At 40.2% G+C, this 24,579-nt stretch overlaps 1 protein-coding gene across 3 annotated transcripts in view; it reads left to right on the forward strand.

Moving 5' to 3' along the window:
• Positions 1-23,867, forward strand: part of PER3 (period circadian regulator 3) — a 55,835-nt gene extending 31,968 nt beyond the window's left edge. The window contains exons 16-20 of one of the 3 annotated variants that reach the window (XM_032863308.1): positions 10,036-10,281; positions 10,679-11,361; positions 12,948-13,053; positions 22,808-22,988; positions 23,540-23,867. In XM_032863308.1, coding sequence (XP_032719199.1) covers positions 10,036-10,281; positions 10,679-11,361; positions 12,948-13,053; positions 22,808-22,988; positions 23,540-23,852 — 1,529 coding nt within the window. In that variant the 3' untranslated portion in view covers positions 23,853-23,867. Of the gene's footprint in view, positions 1-10,035; positions 10,282-10,676; positions 11,362-12,947; positions 13,054-22,807; positions 22,989-23,539 lie in introns of all 3 variants that reach the window. The other 2 variants (XM_032863311.1, XM_032863309.1) reach the window with 2 other exon arrangements.
• The last annotated feature ends 712 nt before the right edge of the window (positions 23,868-24,579 follow it).

Raw genomic sequence — 24,579 nt, forward strand, 5'->3', positions numbered from 1 at the left:
GGGACTGTATTTCTAAGTCATTGTCATTTGTTGTCACATCAGCTGATGTGTGGGAAGCACTTAGAAACAGTACCTGATGACATAGTAGTAAGTCCTCAGTTAGTGTTAACCATCACTAATGAAGTTTCCTGTGGGGCTGCATTAGGTCACTTTGTTGCTGCACTTGAAAGAAGGTGTCCTTGTCAGACTCTGTGGTTGTGACTGGATTGACATCCACATTTTCCTATTGGCCTGATGATAATGAGGAGGGTGTGTTTAAAATCTCTTTTAATAACATAATGACTTGGCAAATTACTCTGATGTCTTCTTTTTGTTCCTTTTTACTGCCTCCCATCCTTTGACTTTGTCATTATAACAATTTGGTGGACAAGAACTGGTGACAAAAGTGTTAAATCAGGTTTTTCAGTTCCTTTGCTAGTCTTCAGTGGCAGATCCTCAGCACACGCGGAGCTATTACTCTGTGCTGCCATCTATCCCACGTCCTTCATAGGAATTAACTCCCTTAATCCTCACACTGACCCTCGAAGATGGAGAGTATAGTATTGACGGGTGGGCTGGGGGTCGGTGGGAAGACGCCAGAGGCACAGCTGTGGGGAGATTAGATTATGTTTCTAATAAACTGAAAATCGTTCTACCGGAGCTGAGCTTGTCCCTCAGGAAGGGGAAGATGCACATTTTTTAGTGTCCCTTTCTTAATACTTTCAACTCCCATGTGGACATACAGCTGCCAGTGATAGTCCGTACAAGGTGGGTCTCATCCAGCGGGGAAAGATTTTTTTGATTATGCCTTTAAACTTTTTGTACTGTGGTATATATTACCATTTTGAAAGAACTCATACTGAAGTCTCTAAGCTTTCACTTCAGGGAATATTTACTGATAATTGTTTCTCCTGATCTAAACCAGTCACAGCATCGGTGGCGCCACCTCTTTATTCCAAGGACAGGAAACAGAATCAGGAGATCTGTAGAGTATCCATATGACTTCTGCTTTCTGGAAAGCTTATATTCCTGAAGCTTATCCCGTGACTCTACTTACAAATGGGGTCTGAGGACTTTGAGCACATATACATTTCCCTGCCAGTTATGATCTCCATCACATATACAGAGCAGTTAGGGCACAAACAGATTAAGTCCCTTAACTTGCCCAAAGTCACACAGCAGATGAGTGGCAGAGTAGGGAATCAGACATTAATAAGTAGCCTCCAGAAACCATTCCATTAACACATATTTTTGAATCTGTAGTAGGGTCAAGTTGGAGTGTGAAATAAAGCCAGGAGATAATGTGTGATTTTAAGAAACACACAAACCTAGGTAGCTCAGTCAATTAAGCATCCAACTCTTGGTTTCAGTTCAGGTCGTGATCTCAGGGTCATGGGATCAAGCTCCGCCCTGGGTGTGGAGCCTGCTTGAGGTTCTCTCTCCCTCCTCTCTCTGCCCCCTCTGTCGCCCCACTCACATGCGTGCTCGCCCTAAGAAAAAATGATAAACACACAAATCATCCAAAAGAAGGGCAGAAAAGGAGGAAGAGAGAATAGCCATCACCACCAGAGGCGTATGTCAAACGAATAATAATCACTCTAAACCTGACTATGTCTACTCCCATTAAAAGGCAGAAATTGTCAGAACAGATTAAAAAAAAAGAAAAGAAAAGACCCAGCCGTATACTGTGGGGAATTACAGCTTAAATAAAAATCCACAAATGGGTTGAGAATGAAAGGGGAAAGAAGCACAACACAAATGAGAAGCTTAAGAAGGCTGGCGAGCCCGTATGATTCAGACTTTAAGACAGGGTCTTCCCAAAGACCCTTTGTGGTGGCAAACTGTTCACCGGGGAGACACGGCGATCCGAATATATTATACATATTTGCTAATAACGAAGCTTCCAAGATAGGAGGTAAAAATAGAGTTAAAGAGAGAAATAGACTTTCCATAACCATAGTTGAGAAATGTAACACCCCTTCTGCACAGTTGATAAAACATCTAGACGGTTAAGTAAAATTTTAAAAAATCTGGACAGAAAATGAGTAAAGTAGATGATCTGAGTGATGCTGTCAACGACATTGACTAGTTGACCTGAGAGAACACAGTACCCGATACCTGCACAATACTCATTCTTCTCAAGCGCTCACGATATGTTCGCTGAGATATAGAATATGTTGGGCTGTCATAGGTCTCAAATTTAAAATGACTAGGGATCAGCGAAGCCATGTGGGGTTAGAGTTTTCCTGGCCAAGTGTTGAACTGCAGATTGAGTTTCTGCCATAGACACAGGGCTGTTCAGGGTTTCTGTTTGTTGAGTGAACTTAGTTCGTGTCTTTCAAAGAATTGGTGTATTTTGTCTACGTTGTTAGGTTTATTGGAATAAAAGTGTTCATGATGTTCCCTTATTCTTCTTTTGACACCTGTTAGATCTCTAATGATGCTCCTCTGTCATTTCTGAGGTTGGCACCTTCTGTCTTTCTCTTTCCCCTGATCTGTCTGGCTGGAGTCTGATTGATTTGATTGGACTTCTCAAAGCACAGGCTTACGATTGCACTGGCTTTGTTCATTGTTTTCCTGTTTGCTACGTCACTGACGTCTGCTCTGGTCTTTATTTCCTTTCTTCTGCTTACTTTGCTTTTATCTTCCTCTTCTTTTTCCAGTTTTTCAACTGGAATAATCAGATTTCAGACATTTTTTTCCCTACTGGAATTTAATACAAATTAAAATCTGCATCCCATACATTTTGATGGATTGTGTCATTTTCATCGTGTTCTGATACTGTCTACTACCCCCAGCTGTCTCCTTTGAAATCACTCATCATCACGTGTCTCTGTGTTTGTTTTTTATCATACATTACTTCAGCACCACAGATTTGGGGGTTTTCCACGGCTCTGTTACTGATTGCTAATTTAATCCCATTGTGGTCAGAGAAAATGCAGAATCCGAATTTTTCTATTATTTGTCAAGACTTGTTTTATGGTCTGTGATATGGTTTCTCTGGATGACTGTTCTGTGCACACTGGGAAGAACGTTTATTCTGCTGCTGTTGGGTTGAATGTTCTCTGTGTAAACTAAGTCAGGGCAGTTGATACTGTTGTTCAGGTCCTGTCTGTCCTTACTAGTTTTCTCAGTACTTGTTCTGCTTCAGAAGAACAGAAATCTCTGACCTTAACTGTGGATTTGTCTGTGGTACTGCTGGTTTTGTTTCGTGCATTTTGAAAGCACTCTTATTTTGTGCACAGATGTTTAGAAGTGTCATGTCTTCTTGATGAATTGGCCTTTTTTTTCTTGTGAAATGACCTTCTTTATCCCTTGTACATTCTCTGCTCTAAAATATACTTTGTCTGGGTGCCTGCAGGGCTCAATAGTTTAAGCATCTACCTTTGACTCAGGTCATGATCTCAGGGTCCTGGGATCGAGCCCTGCATCAGGGTCCCTGCTCCATGGGGAACCTGCTTCTTCCTCTCCCTCTGCTTCTCCCCTCAGTGAATAAATAAAATCTTTTTAAAAAATAAAACAATAAAATACACTTTGTCTTGTATTAATGTATTCACTCTAGCATTTTTTTTTTTAATTAGTGCCAGCATGTTACATCTTTTCCACCTTTTTACTTTTGACCTGGGTATGTTAATATTTAGAGTGGGCTTTGTTTTAGTGGTTGCTTTGGGGCTCCTGGTGTACACATTCGATTGTTCACAGCCCACCTTCTGGAAATATTATATCACTTCACGTATAGTATAAAAACCCAACAGTAGGGTACTTCTGCTTCCCCCTTCTGGCATTTGTTTGTTGGCTTATGTTTCCCTTCTACATATGTTGTAAGTCCCACCCTACACTGCTGCCATTCTTGTGTAGGTAGTGGTTATTTCTGCAACTGTTCACCCATGTAGTTACCTCTTCCAGTGGTTTCATTCTGTTTTGTAGACTCACCTGGGATCATTCTCCTTCTCTCTGCCTGAGTTTCTTGACTACCTCTTGTCCCATGGGTCTAGTGGTAGTGAAGCCTTTCTGTTTTCGTGTGTCTGAGAATGTCTTTGCTGTCCCTTCGTGGTGTAAAGGTTTGCTGGCAGAGCATAGAATTCTAGTTGGCAATTTCACCTTTCAGTACTTTAAAGATGTTGCTCTGCTGCTTCCCAATGCCCTGTTTTCAATGAAATCTGCTATCCGTGGTTTGCTTGCAGCACGGCTTCTTTCTGGCTACTTGTAAGAGGTTCTCTCCTTTTTTTGTTAAGATTTTACCTGCCAGAGAGAGAGAGAAAGCAAGTGCTCGAGAGCAAGCATACAAACGGGGAGCAGCAAGCACCCCGCTGAGCAGGGAGCCCAACATGTGACTCAGTTCCAGGACCCTGGGATCATGACCTAAGCTGAAGGCAGACACTTAACCACTGAGCCATCCAGATGTTCTCTTTATCACTGATTTGCACGGTTTGAGTATGATATGCCAAGATACCCTGTCCTTCTGGTTCATTGGGCTTCTTGGATTTGTAGGTTTACAATTTCCAGCAAATTGAAAGTCTTCCCTCCCAATTTTTTCCAGTACTGCTTCTCTCTCCTCTTTTCCTGCGACTTCAGTTACATGCATATAGGCAGCCTGGGGTTGTTCCACAGTCCACTGACACTGGGTTCAGTTTTCCAGTCTTTTTTCTCCCCCTCTAAATTTGGTTTTGGATAGGCTCCTGCTGGGTCTTCAGGTTCGTGAATCTTTTCTAATGCGGTATCTGTCACTTGTATTTCCATTCAGTGTATTTCTCATCTCAGGTATTGTAGTTTTCACTTTGAGAAGTTCTGTTCGGGCCTTTTCTTTTGTTACATCTTCCATGTCTCTGACACGTTTGATCTTCTCTCTAGCAGTGTGGAGTGCAGTATAGTAACTCCTAATGTCCGTGTCTCTGATTCTGACATCTCTGCTAGTCCCAAGGGGTTGACGACTTTTCTCTGTCTTATGGGTTGTATTTGCCTTGCTTATTTGCATGGCTGGCAGTTTTGGATTGGATGCCAGATATTGTGAATGGGTGCTGATGAGTATCCGTTCCCATAAATATGGATGAGCTTTATTCTGGGACCCAGCTAAGTTACTTAGAAACAAATCATTCCTTTCAGGTTTTGCTTTTCAGATTTGTTAGAGCAGTGTGTAGTCTGTGGCTAATTATTGTCTGCTACCGAGGCAAGGTCCTTTGGAGTACTATACTTAGTGCCCCATGAGTTAGGAGATTTTCAGTCTGGCTGAGGGGAGCCCATGCTATTCTCCATATAGTGTGAGCTTCGGTGATTGTTCCTTCTCCCATGAGTACACTGGTGAATACACCAGGGGGTTCTGTCTGGCTATGTGGAGCCCGCTGTCTGCAATTCTCCTCCCCAGTACTCTTCCCTGCAAACTCTAGCCACCAACCGGACTCTTGGCTTTGTCTCGTCAACTAAGGGGGTTCACAGGCTTCACCTGGTTTCCCCACCCTGTATCTCAGAAACTCTCAAGGCAGTAGGCTGGGGCAGCCCCAGGGCTCAACACTTTTTTTTCCCTCCCTCAGGGGTCACTCTCCTTCATGCACTGATGTTCAGTGTCTTGGAACTTACTGGTTCACATGTTTTGTCCATTTTCTTAGTTGGTTCAGGCAGGAGGGTAAATCCAGTCCCTGTTACTCCATCTTGGCTGTGCTGTGTTGATTTAAATGAATCAGAGTGCACTTCTGGAAGTGGAGTGGGGCCAGGCACATCCATGCTGCCTGGATTCTGCACAGAGGGGAGAGGTGGAAGGGATGTTGTGGGGAAGCCTACTGTGTCCACCATGAAGTCTCTCGTACTTGGGAGAAGTAATATCTAGAAGCAACTCAAAGTCTGTCTACAGGTGTTTACTTTAATAAATTGTGGTATACACAAGAAATGGAAGACTATGATGCAGAAAAAGTGTAAGATAGCTGTCATTGAACTGGCAGAAGGGATAGCATTAAGTGAAAAAAGATACCGCTATAGATAGTGTACATATTACATGCCTTTGGGGTAAAAAATCTATATTCTTCTTTATAGGTACATAAGAAAGTGGACCGATAAAGATATAAAAGAAATGGTTTTCTGTGGGGAAAATAAAGAACTAGGCATATAGTAGGCAGGAGTGGGGAGGAGTTAATGACTGCTTTTTCTAAGCTTGTTGATTTTTGAACCCCATGAATATATTACAGATTTGTAAAATTAATTCAAAGATAAAAACATTTTGGAAAAATCTACAAAGCTAAAATATTTACAGTAAGATTTTAATAAATATGTATATACATATTGAGTATTACAACTGTAAAATGTATATACAAGTGTACAAAGAGTATAAAGAAAAGCAGAAAAAGGAAACCAACTTATTTGCTAGGATGAAGTTTTTATATGCCTGCTGTTGTAATAATGGTTGTAAGAATTTATTGAAAGTAAGTTAAATTTAGTGAAAATAAATAAATGCAAATAATTGGTAACAATTAAAATGAAATCTGTCAAAGATCAACAAGGAAATAAGGGCTTTGAATGCCACACTGGACCAGATGGACTCCACAGATACATTCAGAACATTCTATCCTAAAGCAACAGAATATACGTTCTTCTCGAGTGCACATGGAACATTCCAGAATAGATCACGCACTTGGTCACAAATCAGGTCTTCAACTGGTACCAAAAGATTGGGATCATTTCCTGCATATTTTTGGACCACAGTGCTGAAACTGGAACTCAATTACAAGAGGAAATTTGGAAAGAACTCAAATACATGGAGGCTAAAGAGCATCCTACTAAAGAATGAATGTGTCAACCAGGAAATTAAAGAAGAATTTTTAAAAATTCATGGAAACAAATGAAAATGAAGACACAACTGTTCAAAATCTTTCGGATGCAACAAAGGTGGTCCTAAGAGGGAAGTGTATGCCATTACAAGCCTTTCTTAAGAAACAAGATACCTCAAATACCTCAAATACACAACCTAACTCTACACCTAAAGTTGCTGGAGAAAGGACAGCAAATAAAGCCTAAACTCAGCAGAAGAGAAATAATAAAGATTAGAGCAGAAATCAGTGAAAGAGAAACCAAGAGAACAGTAGAACAGGTCAAGGAAAGTAGGAGCTGATTCTTTGAAAGAATAAGATCGATAAACCTCCAGTCAGGCTTATCAAAAAGAAAAGAGAAAGGACCCAAATAAATAAGATCACGAATGAAAGAGGAGTGATCACAACCAACATCAAAGAAATACAAACAATTTTAAGAACATATTATGAGCAACTATATGCCAACAAATTAGGCACTCTGTAAGAAATGGATGCATTCCTAGAGATGTATAAACTACCAAAACTAAAACAAGAAAAATTGAAAACCTGAACAGACCCATAACCAGCAAAGAAATTGAAGCAGTCATCAAAAATCTCCCAACAGACAAGGGCCCAGGGCCAGATGGCTTCTCAGGGGAATTCTATCAAACATTTAACGAATTAATACCTATTCTTCTGAAGCTGTTTCAAAAATTAGAAATGGAAGGAAAACTTCCAAACTCATTTGATGAGGCCAGCATTACCTTGAACCCAAAACCAGACAAAAACCCCATCAAAAAGGAGAATTACAGACCAATATCCTTGATGAGCACGGATGTAAAAATTCTCACCAAGATACTGCCAGTTGGCTCCAACAATACATTAAAAGGATAATTCACCACGACCAAGTGGGATTTATTCCTGGGCTGCAAGGGTAGTTCAGCAACCACAAATCAGTCAATATGATATACTATATCAATAACTGAAAGGACAAGAACCATATGATCCTCTCAATAGATGCAGAAAAGGTGTTTGACAAACTATAGCATCCTTTCTTGATTAAAACTTTTCACAGTGTAGGGATAGAGGGAGCATACCTCAATATCATAAAAGCCATATATGAAAAGCCCACGATGAATATCATTCTCAATGGAGAAAAGCTCTCATTTCCCCCTAAGGTCAGGAACAACACAGGGATGCTGCTATCACCACTAGTACTAGAAGTCCTAGTCACAACAATCAGACAACAAAAGAAAAGAAAAGGCATCCAAATTGTCAAGGAAGAAGTCAACTCTCACTCTTCTTCGATGACATGGTACTCTGTGGAAAACCCAAAAGACTCCACCCCAAATTGCTAGAACTCATACAGGAACTAGCAGAGTGGCAGGATATAAAATGAATGCATAGAAATCAGATGCATTTCTATACCCTAATAATGAGACAGAAGAAAGAGAAATTAAGGAGTCATTCCCATTTACAATTGTACCCAAAACCATTAGAAACCTAGGAATAACTCTCACCAAAGAGGCAAAGGATTTCTACTCAGAAAACTATAGAAGACTCAGGAAAGAAATTGAGGAAGACACAAAGAAATGGAAAAATGTTCTATGCTCGTGGATTGGAAGAATCCTTATTGTTAAAATCTTTATGCTACCTGGAGCAATCTACACATTCAGTGCAATCCCTCTCAAATACCATCAACTTCTTTCACAGAGATGGAACAAATTATCCTAAAATTTATGAGAACCAGAAAGACCCCGAATAGCCAGAGGAATGTTGAAAAAAACCAAACCTGGTGACATCACAGTTCCAGACTTCAAGCTGTATTACAAAGCTGTAATCATCGAGACAGTATGGTACTGGTACTAAAACAGACACATAGATCAATGGAACAGAATAGAGAACCCAGAAATGGACCCTCAACTCTATGGTCAACTAATCTTCAACAAAGCAGGAAAGAATGTCCAATAGAAAAAAGACAGTCTCTTCAACAAATGATGTTGGGAAAATTGGACAGCCACATGCAGAAGAATGAAAATGGACCATTTCCTTACACCATTCGTAAAAAATACTCAAAATGGATGAAAGACCTAAGTGTGAGACAGGAATCCATCAAAATCCTTGAGAACACAGACAGCAGCCTCTCTGACCTTGGCCACAGCAATTTCTTGCTAGACAGGTCTCCAAAGGTAAGAGAAACAAAGGCAAAAATGAACTATTGGGACTTCAAGATAAAAAGCTTTTGCACAGTGAAGGTAACAGTCGACAAAACTCAAAAACAACCGACAGAATGGGAGAAGATATTTGCAAATGATATATCAGATAAAGGGCTGGTATCCAAAATCTATATATAAAGAACTTATCAAACTCAACACCCAAAGAACAAATAATCCAATCAAGAAATGGGCAGAAGATAGGAACAGACCTTTATCTAAAGAAGACATCCACATGGCCAAAAGACACATGAAGAAATGCTCTGCATTAGGGGAATACAAATCAAAACCACAGTGAGACACCACCTCACACCAGTCGGAATGGCTAAAATTAACAAGTCAGGAAACGACAGATGTTGGCAAGGTTGTGGAGGAAGAGGAACCCTGCCACACTGTTGGTAGGAATGCAAGCTGGCGCAGCCACTCTGGAAAACAGTATGGCGGTTTCTCAAAAAGTTGAAAATAGAGCTACCCTACGACTCAACAATTGCACTACAGGGTACTTACCCCAAAGACATAGATGTAGGGACTCAAAAGGGGACCTGCACCCCAATGTTTATAGAAGCAGTGTCCACAATAGCCAAAATATGGAAAGAGCCCAGATGTCCACGAATGAATAAAGAAGATGTGGTCTGTATCTACAATGCAATATCATGCAGCCATCAAAAATGAAATCTTGCCATTTGCAATGACATGGGTGGAACTAGAGGGTATTAGGCTAAGCAAAATAAGTCAATCTGAGAAAGAATTATCACATGCTTTCACTCATATGTGGAATTTAAGAAACAGAACAGAGGTTCATAGGGGAAGAAAGGAAAAAATAAAACAAGGTGAAACCTGGGAGGGAGACGAACCCTAAGAGACTCTTAATCAGAGGAAACAAACTGAGGGTTGCTGCAGGGGAGGGAAAGGGAGGGATGGGGCAACTGGGGGATGGGCATTCAGGAAGGCATGTGATGTAATGAGCACTGGGTATTATATAAGATTGATTCTCACAGACCTATACCTCTGAAACCAATAATACATTATATGTTAACTAAAAAATAAAAACCATCTCTGTCTTACCTCAGCAGAAGTGACTCCAGTAGAGGATATCGCCCCTGCTTATGAGCCCTGGACAGCACACACCCCCCCAGCTCCACTGCCCTCAGAAGAATTTAAGCACATAGGGCTCACGAAGGCTGTTGTGTCAGTGCACACCCAGAAGGAGGAACAGAATTATGTTGATAAATTCCGGGAAAAGATCCTCTCATCGCCGTACAGATCCTGTCTTCAGAACGAAAGCAGAAGCAAAGCTAAACATTTGTATGTTCAAGGTAGTTGTATTTTTAAAACTATATTCATTTATCAATTTTATAAATTTGTGTAAGTACTGGGAGATGTGGAGTAAAGAATAGGAGTTTTAAGAAAGTGGAAGATGTTGATGGAATAAATTCATCTTAGCAATTTGTTATCGAAGAGCTTTCTTAGATCCTGGATCTGAGAAGCTGATTTTCTAAGGAAAGTGATTGAGAGATACTGAAATAAGTCTATTTTACAACAGCTTTTATCTGGGATCTTGCTCATGTTTTCAGGAGTAGTGGGAGAAGACATAGTTACTGTTGACAAGTGTCTCTTCTTTCCTAATCTACTTATAATTACCTGTCAGTGGCCTTCCTGTCTTCTTTTTTGGTTTGAGTTTTTGATAATATGCTTCCCTCTCTATGGTTGCGGGAGACTCGGCTTCCAAGCAGGCCGGGTCAGCTGGCTGCAAGAAGGGGAAGCCCGGGCGGAAGAAGCCGTCGGGGCGGTGGGACAGCAGGGACGCCCCGGACACCTTCTGTCTCTGCTTGGGAGGAGACGGCCAGCACAGGGAGCCCTGGGGCCCTTCCCTCGCCTCCGCTCCGCAGGCCTCCAGCCTTCCCTTCCTGGCTGCCCTGATGGCTCCCGACCTGGGTCCTTACCTTGTCCCAACCCTGCCTTCTGTGGGAAGAGAGCATGCAGTGTCCCTGACCACACTCAACCGGCTGCCTAAGGCCACTTTATGGAATGACTTGCAGACTTTTCCTGCTCTCCCTTCTCCTTCTTTAGATACTGTGATGACCATTTTCTTGCCTGATCCCCCTGGCTGTCCCCTGCTGTCACCATCCTTCTGCCCATATGATTTCCTGGGAGCAGCGGGCTCTTCTGGAACGCCGCCCTCACTATCTGCAGTCACTCCACACCTGGAGCCACTGTCCTCTGTCCCCAGCCGGAGGCGGGTGGAGGGAAAATGGGAGATGCCGCGTGGAGAGCACCCCTGCGTTAACTCAAGGAGCAGCTCACCACTACAGCTAAACTTACTGCAGGCAGACATGCTCGGATTCTGTGAATCTTCAGATCAGACGAGAAGGGATATTTGTCTGGAAGCAAAGTATGTAAGTGACACTAACCTCCAGCACATGAGCGAGAACATAAATGTGGGTCCTTGTTAAAATTAAGGTTCTTGCCCTGAGACCCAACACTGAAGGCTTAGCGGATAGTTGACTGCACGGCTGGGGTTGATGCAGCTTTGTGTTCCAGAAATACGTACTGTATCTGCCTGGCTCCGTTTCAAAAGCCGGAGTTAAAGAATCTGCTGTGTCCTGGTTTCTTGGACACTTTGTGAGGTTTGTTCCCAAAGTGCTGCCTTTCACATTTTCTATGTGAACTGGGTTTCCACCCCCTGCCTTTTAAAATTTGATACCCAGGATGCCTGGGTGGCTCAGTTGATTAAGCGTCCAACTCATGATTTCAGCTCAGGTCATGCTCTCAGGGTCATGAGATCGAGCCCCACGTCAGGCTCTGTGCTGAGCACAGAGTCAGCTTAAGTTTCCCTCTGCCCCTCCCCCTGCTCACACACACACATGCTCTGTCTCTCTCTAAAATAAAGAAATAAAATGTTTAAGAAAAATGATACCCAGTTATTAAACTTAACATACCCATTGCCCATAAAACGTGTTTTTTTACTTACAACTGGGGTTGTGGGCGGAGTAAACCACACTTAACAAGACCTGATGGGAGTAAGTGTGTTCCTGCAGGCGCGGCTGAGGGACACCAGCTATGGACTGAGCCGGGAGGAGTTCCTTTCTGCCCCTGACTTCTCAGTAAAGTAGGCAACTTCTAGCCCCACACGAATGCACATCATTTTCAAAACCAAAAATTACAATGGTCATTTTCCTTTAACTTTTTATCTCTTTTACCTAAAAATCATTCTCAGATGTATGTATCCGGTTAAACTTGGGAATAGGCTATTCCTATATTTGGGTATAGGATTCAAGACAAGTGTGAATTTTTACAGTTTTTCTTCAGTCTTCTTTTCAGGGCATAATATCCTTTTGTGACAAATAGTCACAATCTGATGATCTGAAACAAGAAAGTACACTGAAATTTCAAAGCCTGATATTAGTGTCCTTAGAAATGTGCAGGCGGTGTATGCCCGTGAGTGAAGCCGGCCTGTGCAACAAGACAGGGACGCAGGTGCTCTGGCCCTGGTTCGGTGTGTTAGCCGAACCACGTCTGCCAGCCTCCCTTCTTTGTTCCTCACTTGGAAAATGAAGAGATTAATTCTCGCTGCCTTATTCTGAGGCTTTAACGAAGTAATATTTCTATAATCCTTTTTCCCGTGCACCATAAGCTCAGGATAGCTGGACTTCTGCTTTGTTCATGACTCTAGTCCCAAGTTTTGAGAACAGTGCTTAGAACTTACAAAACGTGCAGTATATATTTTTGGAATGACAAAACAAAAAAACATACAACTGTATGGAGCCTGGCGCTCAAAAACCAGCAGTATCTTTAGTATTACATAGAAAGGGAATAGTACATCGAAAGGTCAAAGCCACATTCCTGGGGACAGGCTGCCCTGTTTGATCTGTCCCTTCTGTCTGCACTTTATTTTGTTTAACGTGAAGTTGAAGATCTGCCATTATTTTGTAATAGGATGCTTGAGAGGTTAAAATCTTTTCTGTGTCCTTACTTCTTGCAGCGCATCTCGGGCAGTCGTGGGAAGAACAGTGGTTTTGCCGCTGGTGAGCTGTTCATGGCACTGCTCCACGAGGAGCCACCATCTGGAACGGGTTTTGCGGCATCAGGTAGTGGCTTGAAATGGTGAATTCTTCCAGCTCTGTGGCCAGGAGATCCCTGTGCGATGGGCCGTCTGGCTTTGGCACTGGTGTGGAAATAAAGTATTTTTTCTTTTTTTTTAAACTTTTTGGGGTACATTTACACACAATAGAACTCACCAAATTTGGGTATACAAAACAAGAATTCTGACAAATACCTACATTAGTGTCACGAGCACCACAGTTAGCATGTAGGACGTTTCCATCACCTGGAGGCGTTCTCGTGTGACCCGTTAGACTTGGCTTCTGCCCTGATGCTCCAGCTCCTGGCAACCGCCAGTTCGCTTCCTAGCACGACAGTTTTGGTTTTTCTGTAATGTCATGTCAGCCGAAGGGTCCAGCTGCAGCCTTTCGTATTCAGGGTCTCCCAGTTAACACGGTGCTGCCGAGATCCGTCCTGACTGGTGCGTGTCGGTTGCTTGTCCCTTCTTAGGACGGAGCAGGATTAGATTGTGCGGAAGTCCGTCTCCCGCGTGGTGGTCATTCAGGTGCTTCCGGTTTGGGGCTGTCATGAATCATGCTGCTGGACCGTTGGAGTCTGCGTCCTCTCGTGGACATAGGTTTTCCATTTCTATTCGGTGAATATCTAGGAATGAAATTGCTAGGCTGTGTGTTAAGTGTATGGTTAACTTTATTTTATTTTTATTCTGAAGTCTTGTTTGCATGCAATGCTCTGTTAGTTTCCAGTGTATGACATAGTGATTCAACAATTCTGTCCGTTATGCGGTGCTCCCCTTGGTAAGGGTGGTTACCATCTGTCCCCATACAACATTATTACAGTATTATTGACTGTGTTCCTTGTGTGACACTTTTCATCTCCGTGACTTATTTGTTTACGACTGGAAGTTCTCACCTCTTACTCCTCTCACCTATGTTGCTTCTCCCCCAAGCCCCTGCCCTCTGGCAACCACTAGTTCTTTATATGTATGATCTGTTTCTAGTTGGTTAGTTGGTTCTTTTGTTTTTTAGATTCCATATACAAGTGATACAAGTTGTGTCTTCCTCTGTCTGACTGACTTCACTTAGTATAATGCCCTCTAGGTTATCCATGTTGTTGCAGCTGACAGGATCTCATTCTTTTTTGAAGGCTGAGTAACATTCCAGTGCATGTGTGTTCACATGCACGTACACACGTGTGCGCGCATGTGAGTGTGTGCATGTGTGCTCATCACATCTCTTTTTTTAAGGTTTTTAATTCCAGCATAATTGTTGTCATATGCTATACTATACTATATAGTGTACATACTATATACTGTAATTAATAATGTACAGTATTAGGTTAGTTTCACATGTACAATAATAGTGATTCAACACTTCCATATAATACCCAGTGCCTGTCACAGCAAGTATACTCCTTAACCCCCATTCCCTATGTCTCCCCATCCCCCACTCATCTCCCCTTTGGTGACCATCAGTTTGTTCTCTGTAGTTAAGAGTTTGTTTCTTGGTTTGTCTCTTTTTTTTCCTCCTTGGTTCTTTTGTTTCTTAAATTCCACATGAGTGAAATAATATGATATTTGTTTCTCTCTGACTTATTTTGTTTAGCTTTCTACTCTCTGGCTCCATCCATGTTGTCACAAATGGCAAGATTTCATTCTTTTTTATGGCTGAGTAATATTCCATTGTATATATATACACTGCCTCTTCTTTATCCTTTCATCTGTTGATGGACATTTAAGTTACTTCCGTATCTTGGCTATTGTAAATAATGATACAGTGAACGTGGAGGTGGATATATATTTTCAAATTAGTGTTTTTGTGGAGGTTTTTTAAAATTTTATTCATTTATTTGAGAGGGAGAGAGAGAGCAGGAGCAGAGGCAGAGGGAGAAGCAGACTCCTCCTGAGCAGGGAGCCTGACATGAGGACTGATCCCAGGCCCCTGGGATCACAACTTGAGCTGAAGGCAGAGGCTTAGCTGACTGAGCCACCCAAGCACCCCAATGGATTGTTTTCTTAATTTTTCTTTTGGCTTCTTCATTATTAGTATACAGAATGTGACAGATTTCCCTGTATTAATTTGCGTCTCACAACTTTACTGAATTTATTTTTTCTAATGGTTTTTTTTTTGTAGTCTTTGGGGGTTTTCTATATATAGTATCATGCCATCTGCAAATAATGATGTTTTATTTCTTCCTTGCTAATTTGGATGCCTTTGATCTCCTTTTCTTGTCTGATTGCTAAAGCTAGGACTTCCAGTACCATGTTGAATAAGAGCTGGGGTGGGACACCTGGGCGGCTTAGTTGGTTGAGTGTCTGCCTTCAGCTTGGGTCGTGATCCCAGGGTCCCGGGATTGAGTCCCACGTCAGGCTCCCTGCTCAGCAGGGAGGCTGCTTCTCCCTCTACTTACTGCTCTCCCTTCTTGTGCATGTACTCTCTCTCTCTCTCTCTCTCTGACAAATAAATAAATGAGATCTTGAATAAAAAGTTGGGGCATCTTTGTCTTGTTTTTGATCTTGGTTTGAGAACTTTCAGTTTTTTCACCATCGAGCATGATGTTAGCTGTGGGTTTGTGGCCTTTATTATGTTGAGGTATGTTCTCTCTAAACCCACTTTGTTGGGAGTTTTTATCATGAATGGAGGCTGAATTTTGTCAAATGCTTTTTCTACAAATTTTTCTATTGAGAGGATCGTGTGGTTTTTATCCTTTATTAGTGTGGTATATATCATGTTGACCGATTTGCAGATACTGAACTATCCTTGCATTTCTGGAATAAATCTCACTTCATCATGGTGAATGATCCTTTTAACATATTGTTAATTCAGTTTACTAGTATTTTGTTGAGGATTTTTGCATCTGTGTTCATCAGGGGTATGGATCTGTAGTTACTTGTTTTGTAGTGTCTCTGTCTGGACTTGGTATCAAGGTAATGCTGTCCTCATAGAATGAATTTGAAAGCTTTCCTTCCTCTTTGATTCTCTGGAATAGTTTGACAATAAAAGGTATCAGCTCTTCTTTAAATGTTTGGTAGAATTAGGAGTACCTAGTTGGCTCAGGCAGTGGAACATGCGACTCTTGATCTTAGGGTCATGAATTCAAACCCCACATTGGGTATAGAGATTACTTAAATAAATAGAACTTTTAAAAAATTTTTAAATTAATGTTTGGTAGAATTCACCTGTGAAGCCATCTGGTTCTGAACTTTTGTTGGTGGAAGGGTTTTGATTACTGATTCATTTTCATTACAAGGAATCAGTCTGTTCAGATTGTTATTTCTTCCAGATTTTGTTTTAGAAGTTTGTATGTTTTTAGGAATTTATCCATTTCTTCCAGGTTGTCTAACTTATTGCATATGATTTCTTGTAGTAGTGGCTTTTAATCTTTTTTATTTTTGTGGTGTCAGTTGTTACTTCTCTTTCATTTCTGATTTTATTTATTTAATTCTTCTTTCTTTTTTCTTCGTGAGTCTGACTAAAGTTTTAGCAGTTTGTTTTTTTCTTTTTGAAGAACCACCTCATGGTTTCATCAATCTTTTCTCTGTTTTCTTTTTTAATTTTTTTTATTTTAGATTTTTTTTTTTAATTTGTCAGAGAGAGAGCGAGCGAGCATGAGTGAGCACAGGCAGAGTGGCAGGCAGAGGCAGAGGGAGAAGCAGGCTCCCCGCTGAGCAAGGAGACCGATGTGGGACTCGATCCCAGGATGCTGGGATCATGACCTGAGCTGAAGGCAGCTGCTTAACCAACTGAGCCACACAGGCGTCCCTTTTCTCTGTTTTCTTCGTCTCCATTTCATGTATTTCCACTTTGATCTGTATTTTTTCTCCCTACTAACTTCGAACTTTGTTTGCTCTTTGTTTCCTTTAGGTGTTATGGCTATATTGTTTTGAGATTTTTCTTGTTTCTTGAGGTAGGCCCTTATTGCTATAAAATTGCCTCTTAGAACTGCTTTTGCTGCTTCCCATAGGTTCATTGTGTTTATGTTTTCATTTGTCTCCATGTGTTTTTTTATTTCCTCTTTGATTTAACAAATTGGTTTTTTAGTAGTATGTTATTTACCCTCCACGTATTTGTGTTTTTTCCCAGTTTTTTCCTGATAATTAATTTCAAGTTTCATATCATTGTCAGAAAAGATGTTTGATATGATTTCAGTCTTTCTAAACTTATTGAGATATGTTTTGTGGCGTAACATGTGATCTTGCCTGGAGAATATTCCATATGCACTTGAAAAAAATGTATATTTTGATGTCTTTGGATGGAATGTTCATATGTATCTGTTAAGTCCTGTGTGGTCTAATATTGTTCAGAGCCATTGTCTCCTTTTGTCTGATTTGTCCTTTAAGTGGGGTGTTAAAGTTTCCCAATATTATTATATTATATATTATATATAATATATTAACATATATTATTATATAATTATAATATATAATATAATATATAATATATTAATATATAATATTATTATATTCCCAATATTATTATATTATTTTACTATTGTCAGTTTTTCTCTTTATATCTATTAAATTTGTTTTGTGTATTTAGGTGTTCCTAGGTTGAGTACATAGGTATTTACAAGTGTTATAGCCTCTTGTTGTATCGAGCCCCTTATCACTATGTAATGCTCTTCTTTGTCTCTAAGTCACTGATAGTCTCCTATTTCTTTTTGAAGTTTTATAGTTTTATCTTGTTAAACAAAAACATTTAACTGAGTTAATGTGAAGATCAAACTGGCTTTGTTCAATGTTTCATGAATTGAGCAGCATCCCATCTAGCAATAGAAAGGAGTTCTGAAGAGCTGTACAAAATGGAAAGGGGTTTTTTTGTTTGTTTATTTTTATTGTTTTTTGAGTTTGGGGTTTTTTTGTTTTCGTTTTGTTTTTTGTTTGGCAGAAAGGGGACAGGAAAAGGAAGTTACTACTAGTAAAGGATGCATCATTTCAGGCAACGTCACAGTTCTAAGGGAAATGGAAGGGGTTTATCAGGTGGTTTATCTCATTAGTCCTGACCAGGTAATTCCCTGTGGATCAGTTAAAAGTTACATTCCCAGGAACATGAAACTACAGTTAGGTTAGTATTAAGTCTTGGTTTGTTGACATGGGTCAAGCACAAGTGACTCCATTTGGAGCTTGTTGTCTTTTTTTTTTTTTTTTGAGTGAGAGAGAGAGGAGAGCATACATTTGCAAATGGGTGGGGGCTGGGGCACCAGGAGAGGGAGAGAGAGAGAATCCCAAGTGTGGGGCTCGATCTCACAACCCTGAGCCAAAGTCAAAAGTTACACACTTAACTGATTGAAACATTCAGGGGTCCCTGTTGTGTCTTTTTTAAAAATCTTTTTTTTTTTTTTTTAAGATTTTATTTATTTATTTAAAAAAGCACAAGCCGGGGGAGGAGCAGAGGGAGAGGGACAAGCAGACTCTGTGCCAAACACGGAGCCAATGTGAGGCTTGATTCCACAACCCTGAGATCGTGACCTGAGCCAAAATCAAGAGTCCCACGCTTAACCAACTGAGCCACCCTTTTTAAATAATCTTTGGTAGCTAGGTCTGTGATCCATTTTTAGTCAATTTTTATATGTGGTATGTGGTAAGGGTTGATATACTTTCTTTGCATTTGGAGCTCCAGTTGTTCCTGTCCCATTTGTTGAAAAGATTAGTCTTTTCCCTTGTTGAATTACTTTGGCACCTTTATTGAAGATAAATTGGCCATACAGGTTGGGTCCATTTGTAGACTCTCTTTTCTGTTCTGTTTATCTTTATGGCCAGCTTTATGATAATACCATATTCTTTTGAGTAATAGAGCTTTCAGATAAGTTTTGAAATCTGAGTAATTCTTCCAACTTTATTCTTATTTTCAAAGTAATTTTGTATAGTATAGGTCCTTTGTCCGTATAAATTGTAAAATCAGTTCCTTAGTTTCTACAGAAAGTCCTGCTGGGATATTTATTGACATCATGTTGAATCAGTGGACCAATTTGGAGAGAATTGTCACCCTAATAGTACTGAGTCTTCTAATCCACAAGCATAATGTATTTCCTATTTATGTAGGTTTTTAATTTTTCTCAGCAGCATTTTGTAGTTTTCAGGGCACAAGTTTTACACATACTTTGCTAAATTTATCCCTAAGGATTTCATTTTTTTATGCTATTGTAAGGGCATTGTAAAATTTCAATTTCCAAGTATTTGTTTTTGACCTATAGAAATCTAATTGAATTTTTATTTTGAGCTTGTATTTTGCTATCTTGCTAAACTCATTAGTTTTAGTAGATCTTTTGTAGATTCTGTAGGACTTTTCTATACAGGCAGTCTTGTTGTTTGCAAATACAGCTTACTTCTTCTTTTCTGATCTGTATGTCTTTATTTAGGACTGTTAGAACCCCTAATATTGAACAAGAAATGGTGAGACTGATACTTTTATCTTATTAGCAGTCTTAGGGGAAAAGCAGGGAGAATTTCACCATTAAGTATGATGTTAAATGTAGGTTTTTCTTAAATGCCTTTTATTAGTATAGCTGAGGAATTCTTTTCTACTGCTAGTTTGCTGAGATGATTTTTCTGCATCTTTTGAGGTAATTACATGTTTCTTCTCCCTTATTCTGTTAAGATAGTGAATTATACTATTTTTCAAATATTAAACCTTATATTTGGTCATGCTATTTTATCCTTTATATATATGGATATAATATATATATACACACACATTTTAGATTTCATTTATTTATTTGATATATATTATATATATGTGTATATATATATGTATATATATATATTTTTTTTTTAGATTTTATTTATTTATTTATTTATTTATTTGACAGAGAGGGAGATCACAAGTTGGTAGAGAGGCAGGCAGAGAGAGAAGGGGGGAAGCAGGCTCCCTGCTGAGCAGAGAGCCCAATGCGGGGCTGATCCCAGGACCCTGAGATCATGACCCAAGCCAAAGGCAGAGGCTCAACCCACTGGGCCACCCAGGCGCCCCTATCCTTTTTATATATTGTTGGATTCTCTTTCTAAGATTTTGGTAAGGATTATCACACTATTACAGGAAATATTGGCCCTTTGTCTTCTTTTCTTGTAATATCTTTGTCTGGTTTTGGTATCAGGGTGATGCTGACCTAAAAAATAAGTTGAGAACTGTTCCCTCTCTTCTCTTTTCTGGAAGAGTTTATATTGAAATGATATTATGTCTTCCTTATATATTTGGTAGAAGTCACCAGTGTTGCTGTCTGGGCCTGAAGTTTTCTTAGGAGAAGGTTTTTGGGAACAAATTTAATTTCTTTTATATATATGGGCTACTCAGTTCATCTCTGTCTTTTTGAGTGATGTTTGTGATTTGTATCTTTCAAGGAGTTTGTCCATTTCATCTAAGTTGTTGAATTTATTGACATAAAGTTGTTTATAATATTCCCTTATTCTTTTAAAGTCTGTAGAATATATAGTAATGTCTTCTGTCTTATTATTAATGTTAATTTTCTTCTGATTGTTCTGGCCTTGTGGTTCCCAATTTTATTAACTTTTCAAAGAAGCGATTTTGGTTTTACTGGGGTTTATTTTCCTATTGTTTTCTGATTCTGTATCTTACCAATTTCTGCTCTAATCTTATTATTTTCTTCTGTTTACTCGGATTTTGTTTTTTTTGTTCTTTTTCTGATTTCTTAACCTTAGAGCACTGCTTTGGTACTCTTTTTTTCCTTCCTAAATATATACAATTGATGCTTTTAATTTCCATTTAAACATGAGTACATTCCTCAAATTTTGATGTATTTTCATTCAGTCCAAAATATCTTACAATTTCTATGTTTTCTTTTTCTGGCCATGAGTTATAAAAATGTTTTTAATTTTGTAATATTTGGGGCTTGCCCCAGGTATTTTATTGGTTTCTAACTTAATTACAGTCAGAAAACATAGTCTATATTTTTAAAAATTCATTGAGACTTATTTAACGGTCCAGTATTTGGTCTATTTTGGTAAAAGTTTCATGTGCACTTGAAAAGCATGTGTGCTTTTCACAAAAGAAATCTCTTCTATAAATGTAAGTCACATCAAGTTAGCTAATAGTGTTGATCTAGTCTTCTGCATTCTAAGTGATTTTCTGTTTTATCAGTTAATTAGACAGAGCTATTAAAATGTCCAACTACAGTTTTGAATTAGCCTATATCTTATGTTTCAGTTTTTGCTTCATGTATTTTGATGCTTTTATGAGGGACATACACATTCAAGATTGTTAGGCCCTTTTGATTAATTGATCTCTTTATAATGGAATATACTTTGCTTTATATCTACTTAAATATCTGTATATCCACTCCAGCTTTATTTTGTTAGTGTTTACCTGGCATATTTTTTCCATTTTTTTTCTCTTATCTGTATATTTAAAATTGTTTTCTGATAACCAGCATATGGTTGGGTGTTGATTTTTTTAATTCATATTATGGTCCCTGCCTTTTAATTAGAATACTTAAACCATTTACATTTAATGTGATTATTTATATGGTCAAGTGTAAATCAAATCTTCCGTCTTGCTGCTTATTTTATGTTTTTCTCCTCTGCTCTTTTTTCCCCCTCCTCCCTCTTTCTTTTTGATAATTATGTATTTTTAATAATTTTTTTTTCTCTCCGTTGCTGGCTTCTCAGCTATGCCTCTCATCTTTTCTTTTTTAGTCATTACTCTAGGATTTACAAGTTCATTTTTTATCTAGCATAGTTAACCTTCAGACCTTATATGTATTACATCACTTTATGTCTAAGAACCTTAAAAGAGTACTTCCATTTCCCCTTCATGTTCTGTGCTATTTTTTGCTTACAAAGAAATATTATTTCTACATGTATTATAAACTCCACAATAAAATTGTTACTGTTGTTGCTTTAAACAATTATCTTTTAGGGAGTTTTTTTTTTTTTTTAATGAGGAAAAACATCTTTTATGTCTACCCATATAATTTAGTACTTTTGAATTTTTTTGTTTGTTTTATTATTTCAAAGTTGGTGAAAAGGATCTAGAAAGATCAGATGCAAGATAAGAAAAGAAAAGCTCCATAGCAGCCATCAAGGGATGGGCCTTTATGGATGGATGGATGGATGGATAGCTTCTCTGCTGTAACAGGAATAAGTGAGGAAAGAGTGTAGATATGAGCAAGCTTACAAATAGTGTCAGGATAATGAATCCTGTTTCTAACAGATGAGAGAGTGAGGGAGCAGAGGCCTGTGGCAGGCTGGCGTACTGGCCAGAGACCGTAGCAGAATTACCCAGCATCTGGATGATCCTTTTGGTGATGATGAACCAACATACCCTATTATATATGACTTTTCTCCATATCTTTGGCTACTAGGGTTGACATAAGAATAGAATTCATGTTGGCTTTATAATTGACATTTGGGTAGTTGTGAAAAGTCAGAGGGAAGAAGAAATCTTGCAAAGCACGTTACTGGATGATGGGCACTGGGCTCTGAGCTGAAGGGCTGAGGCACGGTTTCAGATTTGTACGTGGTGCACTCGAACAAGCAGACGAGCTAGTAAAGCTGAGTGGGGGGTTAGTGATTGGGAGGTGGAGCTGATGTAGAGCAGCTACAAATGATGAAAAGGAGCGAGGTATGGACTTGACCACACTCATCACGGGAGGAGTGACAGGGGGATCTAGGGAAGGCAGAGGAGCTGGGAGGTGAGGTCACCCAGGACCGTGGCTGGGCTGTGTGGGGACAGACTGTCAGCTGCTGGCCAGAGTCTTTGAGGAGGAAGTTTGGCAAATCGGCCTCCAAGAGGTATCTGCTAACCTGTAGCTGTTGCTGATCTGTGACAGGAAGCAGGGACAGCAGTGTGGACTTCTCTAGTACTGGTTGTCCTGAAACCACCTCCAATGGGCAGCAGTCTGAGGACGCACAGGAAGAGGAAACATTTCCCGGTTTAGCTGAAGAGGCCATGTGGAGAATGATAAAGCAAACTCCTGAGCGCGTTCTCATGACGTACCAGGTACCTGAGAGGTAAGAATGCACTTTAGGAGGCCCACTTTTATGAGTTTTATTTAATGATTTCTTAAGTATGTTCATTAATACAAAATGATTTTCAAATTATGTTTTTATACGTGCTCTTAGAGAACCAGATTTTCACATTCACTCATTTGAAGTCAGATGATGAGTGGCCTAGGACAGTGGCCACAGCAGCAGTGCCCCACACACGCTCGGGTCCACACTGAACCCACATGTGCATCATGAGACCAGAAAGCCATCAGACAGCGCTTCCAAGAGGGCGCACAAGTACCAGAACTTCTCTCTCTAGACTCTGAATTTTTCCGCATTCTGCAAGAGAGGAGCTCAGGGAAATCTGTTTCCTCTCGAGTGCTGTGAGATGCTTTCCACCAAGAAAAAGTGCTCTAGCTTCACCATTGACCAAGAGTGGATTGGGTTATTTTTTAATATGCACATTATGTATTAGCAAGAGTTAGAAAATATATTGCAAGCCCAGAAGTGCTTTTCTTGGATGAGGGAAGAACACTGTGCCTTATTCAGGACTAAGGTTGCTCGTTTGTCCTCAGGGTGACAGAGGCTGTACTGAGAGAGGACCTGGAGAAGCTGGCGGGCCTGCGGGGGCGGCAGCCCCGGTTCTCACGCAGCCAGAGGGAGGAGCTGGCCAAGGTGCACTCTTGGATTCAGAGCCAGACTGTCCCTCAAGGAATAGACATCCAAGTAAGCACTGTGACAACAGCTGTCCTGTGTGATGTCTCTCTGTGCCAGGCAGTGCCTGAGGCACTTAATATGCATTGCACCATCCCACTGAAAATTACAGTCCTCACAGATGCTTCTACCTCACCCATGAGCAGCAAAGTATCGTGTACAGATATTAAATAATTTATATATGGTCGCACAGTCCCCCTGATTTTGAATGCCGGTCCTTGGAGTGCAAGTGTGCTTCCTGGTTGGAATGCTGCAGGGCCCCTGCTTTGAAGTGTGGCTGACCGGGAGGCGAGGAGTAAGAGATGTGCATTTCAGATCTGCAGGTGTGTTTGAACGGAGCTAAAACTCAAGATGGGGCATTCACACTCGAGGGAGTATTCATAGCTAGCAGGATTTTCCATGAGGCCCGGGGGCTTTGGCTGTTAGCGAGATCTTCTCAGTGAGAGCGCATGCGAGCGGCCTGGCCAGTGGAGCTCTGGTTTGCCCGTGGCCCCTGTGGTGGCTCTGTGGAACCGTTGTGACACTTGTACCAGGAATGAGGACTTTATTCCCTCAAGTGTCAAGCTGTGGATATAGGAGGTGACAATGTGAGGAGTTAAAAACTATAGCAAGAGAAGAAAGGTGGGTGTTCAGAACAGTGTGGTGTCAAGGCTGCTGAAGTAGACAGGTGCTGGGATCCCCCTCCCCAATCCTTAGAGAACAGAGCGCATCCCGCAGCCGGCGTCTGGTTGGATGTGGCTTTCCCGAGAAGCAGGAGCTGAGCCTGCTCCTCATTTCAAGTGTCTTCGTTCTTAAAACACTAGTTTTATGCTTTTTGAATAGGAGAGTGAATGAATGAGCCCCAAAGTAATTTAAGCAACAATTGTGTGAACAATTGTCCTGTTCCTTCTCACAACAATCA

This window comes from Lontra canadensis, unplaced genomic scaffold (genome assembly GCF_010015895.1).
Source record: "Lontra canadensis isolate GAN:19392208 unplaced genomic scaffold, GSC_riverotter_1.0 scaffold25, whole genome shotgun sequence".
NCBI classification, from domain to species: Eukaryota; Metazoa; Chordata; class Mammalia; order Carnivora; family Mustelidae; genus Lontra; species Lontra canadensis.